At 44.8% G+C, this 8767-nt stretch overlaps 1 protein-coding gene across 1 annotated transcript in view; it reads left to right on the forward strand.

Moving 5' to 3' along the window:
- Positions 1 to 429: 429 nt before the first annotated feature.
- The window catches only part of LOC114068456 (amyloid-beta A4 precursor protein-binding family A member 1-like), a gene marked incomplete at its 5' end in the record, with an annotated part of 28041 nt that continues 19703 nt past the window's right edge, over positions 430 to 8767 (forward strand). Inside the window, 2 exon segments of the mRNA XM_027904559.1 lie at positions 430 to 654; positions 6791 to 6976. Coding sequence (XP_027760360.1) covers positions 430 to 654; positions 6791 to 6976 — 411 coding nt within the window.

Below are 8767 nucleotides of genomic sequence, written 5' to 3' on the forward strand. Positions count from 1 at the left end.
CCCCCCCCGCCCTTTCCTGTCTCTCTCTCTCTCTCTCTCTCTCTCTCTCTCTCTCACTCTCTCTCGCTCTCTAATATTTACTGTTAAATAAAACCATACTATTGACTTTGGCGTATAGTCTCATTTGCACTTTAGTTCGGTGTCCTAGTTAGAGCAGTTCATCACTGTGTGGGTGTAACCCAGACTGTGTATTCTACACCCTCTATGTCATTTCCTAGAAACTTTTAACAATAGACCATCTGAAGCAACTGCCCAGAGCACACCTGACCCCTCAGGCTATAAACTGGGTGTTAAGAAGCCTGGGAGATAGGAGGATGTTCCTGTCCTCACACCCACGACTCACAATCACCCATTGTGGAACTCCCCGCCCTGGGGGAGGTACTGGGCATTCCTGTCTGAACCTGAATGTATGTAACCTTGGGGTCTTAGGACTTCTGGTACCACTCGTGGGATCCAGAGGAGGACCAGAACCTCAACCGGACTGTGATCACCACTCTCAACGAGACTGCAACCACCGGTCTCAACTGGACTGCAACCACTACTCTTGACCAGACTGTGACCATCACTAGCACCAACAGGTTTTTCCTCTCCTTTTATTTTTGGACTCGAGGAGACCACGTGGGGTTCAGCACGGGGGCCAGTGAACTTCATTCCGTTCGTGCCCCAGTGTGCCAGTTTATACATCTGGATTTTTGTGGGTTAAAACCAATTGTTCGTCTGTACAATTGTATTTATTGTATTACTTTTATTAAATTGTAATTCTGACTCAATCTCTTTTGAGTTGGGTTCATTTCTCCTGCCGGTTTACCTTTAAACCAGCACATTCGGGCAGAGGCATCTTTTAATAATCGGATCCTAACATTAACTGGTGTCAGAAGTGGGGTGATGATCTCTGACCCTGAAGTGCCTTTGACAATAAGTATGTTCTGGTATGTTTGTTTCCCTCTGTGGGTTAAATAATTCCACAACTCCAAGAAGGAGGCTATGCGTTAAGTTGCGTATTAAGTTGTGAAGTTGCCCTCTGTGGGTTGTGGGGTTCCTTCTATAGGGGCTTTTATCCACACCTCCAAGTCAGAGATAGTGTGTTGTGTCCTTAAGTTGTTGTCCTTTCTTGAAAAATTTGATAGTCACCCTGCTCCCTCAGGGGTGAAATGGGCACCGGAAAATTGGGATAATGAGCAGGCAGTAGCAAACTGCATAACTAGTTTATGAGCTGAAAAAAGGTCATGACCAGAAAAAGGCAAATCTGTCGTTTGTGCTGTACTGGGAGCAGCCTTGACTGCTGCTATAAGAGAAAAATCACAGTGGAACACCAAAAATGCAGAAACCACTAAGTCTTTCACAAAGTCTCTGCAAGACTTAGTGAAAGTGCTAGGAGATCAACTAGAAGAGGAGCTGCGTTACTCTGAAAGGCTCAGAACAGCTCTCATTGAGCATTTGGAAAGGATGGATTCTAGAGGAGTCCATAATGAGCCTTCATATCCTCAACAAGATGTAAAAGAGGCTGGAAAATGTTTAGGCCAATTAGATATGAAAAAATTGCAGCTGTTGATTAAAACAGAATATCAATATGAGGAAACAAACGATTCTTTCCCTTGCATAATTACCAAAGAAATACCTTATATGCCTACTGAATCGACTAAATTACAAAAGGAATATAGTTGCACTCAGAGTCTGAGCAGAATATGTGTGGAGAGTGTCCCTTACAGGAGGAGACCGAATTATGCTAACTGATACAGAATCAGAGGGATATTGGGGACCTGGACTCATCTTAACCACAGGTAATAAAAGAGCTCCCTGGTTCCTCACTCAAAGACCCGCCTATTGGACTGGGGGGCTGAGTCCCCTGGAGAGAGGTGATCCAATTGCCATAGTAACTTCTATGAATCAGTTGACTGAAGGCGTCCAAAAGGCTGCTTGCCTCCAATTAATTCATCAGCGCATGCTGGAACCTGATCAAGGTTCCTTGATGTCTATGCCAGTGGATCCAGGTCGCTTGACCCCACTAATACGAGGTCTCCCAGAATCATTAAAGAATCTGGGAATTAACTTGCAGGATCAAATCTGCTCTGCTCTAGCTAATGACAGTAAACACTCCACTGTCGCTCTTATGTCAATAAAAACACACAAGAAGGCTGATTCAGGGCAACATAAGAAAGGCTTCAGCTTTATTAATCTCAGCTCCTTTTTATATCATTTTTTAAAAGCAGCAAGCAAGCAGCAAGCAAGTAGCAAGCAAGCAACAACATTTTAATTGGCTATTCATTATTACTGATACATTTGGCAGTAATCGTGAGATACTTGGAGATGTTCAAGGTTAAGACTGCGGTTCTCACACACCGAACTTATGGACTTACAGTCAGTCTTTGTTCTTTAATTAGCTTGTGTATAAGACTTACTTATCCTCAAGGATACACTCAAAAGTTTGCCAAGTCAATCTCTTCTTCCAGGGAGCTAACAGACCCTCTGTTAACCCCTACACTCCACCCTTGATCAGATATCCTCAGGCAGACCGAGGGAAAAAAATGTGGACGTGGGGGGATGTTGCCCAAGAATTGATTAATTATGGCAGGCGTTTTGGACCCCCTAACCCATTACCTCTAAAACTGAGTCTAAGACTGCCATCCACTGGGCTGAGTGGCAAAGTACTGCTGAGGCTCACCAGGAGAAGGAAGTGAGAAAACCCCTCCCCAGGGGAGCACAACATCAAAAGGAACAAACGCTAGCAAAAAGAGAAAGACATATCCTCTGGATTAAAGGCATATGGAAGGGCATTCCCCAAAGCCTTATGGACACCCAGTTTAATGCAAATTTGAAGGTATTAATTGAAAACTGAGCAAAGTCTCCATCCAAGACAAACCCTTCCCTGTCCACAGGCTCCCCCAAGGCTGTGCCTTCTGCTCTTCATGTTGGGACACTGATTGATTTAAACCAGTAGGAGTCGGAAAACTCCTCAGGCCATCCCCAGTAAGTGAGTCGGGGGATGGGCAATGGAGAAGCCTTAGAGGGTTCACAGAAAATTTGTCTGGGGACATGATGATAACCTTTCCTATAGGTCCCCATAGGACCTCTCTGACTTTCTTACTTGACACAGGACCACAGATATGTGCTTTGCACACCGATGATGCTGTACGATGTGGCATTGCGCCTGATAAAAAGGGACTCATAGTGGCAGATACATTTGGTAACCTGCAGCCACAACCAACCGCTAAAGTAAAATGTTGGCTACCAGGGGAAGTCAACTGATGACACATTAAGTCATGATCTCAGAACTGGGAGAGGAACTGAGCATGGACTCCATAAGAGAGGGGAGCTGAGATAACTTTTTTGACGGGACGCAACCTTTTATAACTTCACACAAACATGAAAAAATTCCTTATAAGGTAAAACTTCCTTATTAGGCAAAACCTGTGACCGCAGCATTTGATTGGCTACTGCTGTTACCTGGAGATCTGGCAGGCTTTCAGGGCAGCAGCTCCATTCCTGTAATGAATTGCTCTGTGCTCAGCTTAACCCGAAGCCTACTGTTAAGGTCTGGCTCTTTCCCAGACCTTTGGCCTGCATTAATTCCCACAGTCAACATCACTGAAACATTAATGGTCATTGATCCGTTCCCTGTTAATTTGCTAGGCTTATACATCTTAAAAGGCAAGTCTTGGACTGATGACAAGGGCAGGCAGTAGACTTTTGGTTTGTATTTTTCATCACTTCATCTCCCGCAAGCTGCCTCCCACCCCCCCCCACCTCCTTCAAAGATAATTAATGTTAAACCATATCCTTTGCCTTTGGGGGCCAGAGAAGGGGTTTCCCCTGTGATATCAGACTTAGGAGAAGATGGGATAATTGTTCCCACTCATTCTCCTTGCAGCTCTCCTATATGGCCCATAAAATAACCAAAGGGGAAATGGAGGCTGACTGTGGATTACAGGAAATTAAATGCCAGTACAGTACCTTTGACAGCAGCCGTGCCTAACATTGCTGAATTGATTGCCACAAACTCATCTGATTTTAGCCACCACTGATGTTAAAGATATGTTCTTTACGGTCCCACTTCAGGAAAATGACTGAGAATGTTTTGCTTTCATTTGGGAGGGAATACAATATGCATTTACTCAATTACCACAAGGTTATTGCCACTCTCCCACACTGGCACATTATGCCCTGGCCCAAGAACTGTCTATACTCCCAATAGACAAGGGAGTAAGGATCTATCAATACATCGATGATGTACTAATCGGAGGTCCAGATGCAGAGTAGGAAATACTCAGAGTCACATTATTAAACACCTCGAGAGTGTGGGCTTACAAATACCAGAGGACAAAATTCAACACCCCTCTCCTAAAGTTTAATTCTTGGATATTTGGTGGAAGGGAGGTGTTGTTTGCATCCCTACTGAAATATTAACCTAGTTGGAGCAAGTAAAGATACCAGAGAACAAAAAGTAATTGCAGCAAGTGTTGGGACTATTGGTCTTCTGGAGAAAACATGTTCCTGATTTTTCAATTATTGCATGGACCTTGTACGATCTGATATGTAAAAGAGCAAAATGGGAGTGGACTCTGTTACAGAGTGAGGCCTTGAAATTATTAACTTTTGAAGCTGGCATGCATCAAGTTTTGGGTCCTTCGCATCTAAGAGATCCTCTCCTTGTTGAATGGGGTTTTGCTTTCCATGGCTTATCAGTCCATATGTGGCAAAAGGAGCCTGAGGGTCCCCCTCGCCCTATTGGATTCTATTCTAGGAGTTTCAAAGATGCTGAAAAGAGATATTCTGATTGGGAAAAGGGGTTGTTTGTAGTCACTATTGCATTACAGGAAGCAGAAAAAATCCTGTGTCAGCAACCTATCCTGCTCAGGGGACCATTTAGAGTACTAAAGATTGTGCTTAGCAGCACCCCCCACTCTGGAGAGTGCTGGCTCTTATAGTTTCCTCCAAGACTTCCTGGTCAGAAATCTATACTCAAGAACCACGTCATGCATGGAATTAATCAGTTGTCTGACAGATTTGGCAAGTATGCTAATTTCAGTTAGCCCAAAAGATAAGAAAGTTTTGTTCACATTATACAGCATTTTAAGCTGTCTAATACCATAATATGACAAGTACCAATTGTCCCCAGACAAGTCTAAAGTATTTCATTGTGATAAATAATTTGAAGTCCTTAGTCCTTGGTATGTTGTGTATTCAGGTCGAATACCCAAGTCTTTGTGTTCTTTTCCACATTTTCAAAATGTGCTGTTTGTTTGTTTGGTTGGTTTTGAAAGTGAGGCTGTTGGTTCCTCTTGGCACCTCCTTTCATAGAATCATAGAATCATAGAATCATAGAATCATAGAATCATAGAATCATAGAATAGATTGGGTTGGAAAAGACCTCCAAGATCATCAAGTCCAACCCCTGATCCAACTCCAATTACTATATCATGGCACTAAGGGCCACATCCAATCTCTTTTTAAAAACCTCCAGGGATGGTGAATCTACCACCTCTCTGGGTAGGCCCTTCCAATGCCTGATTACCCTCTCTGTAAAGAATTTCTTCCTAACATCTAACCTAAACCTCCCCTGGCAGAGTTTGAGCCCATGTCCCCTTGTCCTATTGTTGGTTGCCTGGGAGAAGAGACCGACCCCCACCTGGCTATAACCTCCCTTCAGGTAGTTGAAGAGAGTGATGAGGTCACCTCTAAGCCTTCTCTTCTCCAGACTAAACAACCCCAGCTCTCTCAGCCTCTCCTCATAGGACTTGTGCTCAAGTCCCTTCACCAACCTCGTTGCTCTTCTCTGGACCCGCTCCAGCACCTCACTATCCTTCCTGAACTGAGGGGCCCAGAGCTGAACACAATACTCAAGGTGTGGCCTCACCAACGCAGAGTACAGGGGAAGGATCACTTCCCTGCTCCTGCTGGCCACACTGTTCTTGATGCAGGCCAGGATGCCATTGGCCTTCTTGGCCACCTGGGCACACTGCTGGCTCATGTTCAGCCTTCTGTCGATCAGCACCCCCAGGTCCCTTTCTGCCTGACTGCTCTCCAGCCACTCTGTGCCCAGCCTGTAGCACTGCATGGAGTTGTTGTGGCCAAAGTGCAGGACCCGGCACTTGGCCTTGTTGAACTTCATCCCATTGGAGTCAGCCCATCTCTCCAGTCTATCCAGATCCCTCTGTAGAGCCCTCCTGCCTTCCGGCAGGTCGACACTCCCTCCCAACTTGGTGTCATCTGCAAATTTGCTGATGATGGACTCAATTTCATACAAGACACTTTAATTCCTTTTTGTAGTGTAAGGTAAACCATACGTAGGTATTCTTCCTAAGAATCCCAAGGCAGTGGAAGGATTAAAAAAAAGGTTTGATTCAGATACAAGGATCATTTCTTAGCGATGCTGTGCACCGGGCCTCTGGGGGGGAAGGCAATACCCTGCTCTCTCTAAGGTTTTTTGTATCTTCTCTCTCTCCTCCCCCATCCTCTCTGGCCCAAGGAGGCCTTGTGCATGTCTGCAAATATGTTATCTCTGTGCATACCAGGGAGATAGTTTGCTGACAGCTTCTCCCTGTGACTTTCTCTGAAATGCAGAAGGAAGGAAAAATATCTAACCCGTCTGTTCTCAGGCATTTTGCAGTCTTCCTAAGTGAGACTAGTTCTAGCTTTACGTCACAAATTCTCCCGAAGTTCTACCTATCACTACAGTAGACATTTATTTAATAAAGTTGTCATACTCCCATTAATCTCTTTATAAAACACCAAAAGTGCAATAAAAATTTGCTTAAAATAGCATCTGATACCATTTTTTTCTATCCTCCAGGAAACTATGATGGATCGTCCTCTGAGGACCATTTCTTACACTGCAGATATAGGGGATATAGTTGTCATGATGGCTCTCAGACGAATGTCACGATCAAATTCCCTGGACAATGTGGAAGCATCTCATGCCTCAGAAGATGGAAAAAGGCAATACAAAATGATTTGCCACGTCTTTGAGTCAGAGGATGCAAGGATTTTATCTTGTGATTTTTCCAGGAGGTAAAATGTGAGCATATCTTGACAGGCTTGAAAGTCTATAGCCAATGATCCCACTTGGTTTGTTTGTTAATTGCATAAAAATATTTCATCAAAGTAGAATTTGCTCTCTCTTTTCACCATGGAACTTGTGTTTTACTTGCAAATTCAGTATTTATAGAACTTGGGTTTTTTCAAGTAAATGTAATATTTTCCTAGAGACGATGAGGAGCAGATTCTAAAAGAACCCTGTTCCCACAGCTTACATATACCAGCTCAGGATCTGTAAGAATGAGCATCCATAAAAGAAGATTAATTTCCTAGGGTGTTTTAAGCTATTATTCTTTGTCAGCGTTCACTTTTGATATGATTAAGGGTTTCAGAAAGAGTAGCTGAAATTATTCCCGTCAACCCCTCAGTATGATCTTCTCCGTAATTTGTCCAGATACTGAGGTTAGTCAGCCCTTGTGTCAAAGAAGGTCTGCCCCATGCTAGGCTGCATTAGCAAGAGGGGCAGCAGCAGGACAAAGGAAATTATTCTTCCCCCTCTTTTTGGCACTTGTGGGACTGCGTAAGGGACTACCATGTCCAGTTTGGGGCCCCCCGGTACAAGAAAGACGTGGACAAACAGGAGCAAGTCCAGCAAAGGCCACCAGCATGATTAGGGCCCTGGCACACATGGCATATGAGGAAAGGCTGAGAGAGCTGGTTTTGTTCAGCCTTAAGAAGAGGAAGATTTGGGGGAGATCTTATTACTGTCTACAGCTAGCTAGTGGCAGGGTGTAAAGGAGGCAGAGCCAGGCTTCTCAGAGGCACACAGGGTTAGGGTGAGAAGCAACTGGAACAAGTTGGAACAATGGAAATTGCAATTAGATGGGAGGAAATTGTTTTTCATCACGACCGTGGTCAGACACTGGAACAAGGGCCCAGAGAGGTTGTGGGACATATCCAAAACATGACTGGAAAAGGCCGTGAGAAATCAGTTCTAAGTTGGCCCTACTTTGAGCAGGTGGTTGGACCAGAGACTTCCAGAGGTCCCTTCCAACCTCAATTAAATCTGTGCTGCAGAACACTGCCAGCAGAAACAGCCATCAGATGCAGCAGTTTGCACAGAACGATGCAAAGAAGGGGACCAGCAACTCTGCTCAGAACAGAATATACCTCCTCAGCAATGGTGGTGATACTGGTTAGGTTGGACCTCGAATGCTGTGTCCAGTTCTGGGCCCCTCACTACAAGACAGGCATTGCGTTGCAGGAGTGCGTCCAAAGAAGGGTAACGAAGCTGGTGAAGGCTCTGGGGCGCAAGTCTTATGAGGAGTGGCTGAGGGAACTGGGGTTGTTTAGTCTGGAGAAAAGGAGGGTCAGGGGAGACCTTATTGCTCTCTACAATTACCAGAAAGGAGGTTGTAGACGGGGGGGTCAATCTCTTCTCCCACGTAACAAGCAATAGGACAAGAAGAAACGACCTCAAGTTGCACCGGGGGACGTTTAGCTTGGATATTAGGAAAAATTTCTTCACTGAAAGAGTGGTCGAGTGCGCGTGGGGGGGGGCTGTGCCCACGCAGTCAGGCCCAGGGCGCATTTTGTATAGGAAACGGGCACACACACACACAATATGTGACCCACAAAATGGCAGTTTATTACTCAAGAAGACAGCTTATATGCAGGGAAATACAGAAGGTTCTGGTGAAAGGGTGGGTTCTTGCCAGGGACAACGAATCCCATGGGGTTTTGATAAGGGGATTTAGAACGGTAGGTTAGGAGGATATGTTTATTCATTCAG

This window comes from Empidonax traillii, unplaced genomic scaffold (genome assembly GCF_003031625.1).
Source record: "Empidonax traillii isolate 1590-97213 ecotype Southwest subspecies unplaced genomic scaffold, ASM303162v1 scaffold1064:size232283, whole genome shotgun sequence".
In the NCBI taxonomy this organism is placed as follows: Eukaryota; Metazoa; Chordata; class Aves; order Passeriformes; family Tyrannidae; genus Empidonax; species Empidonax traillii.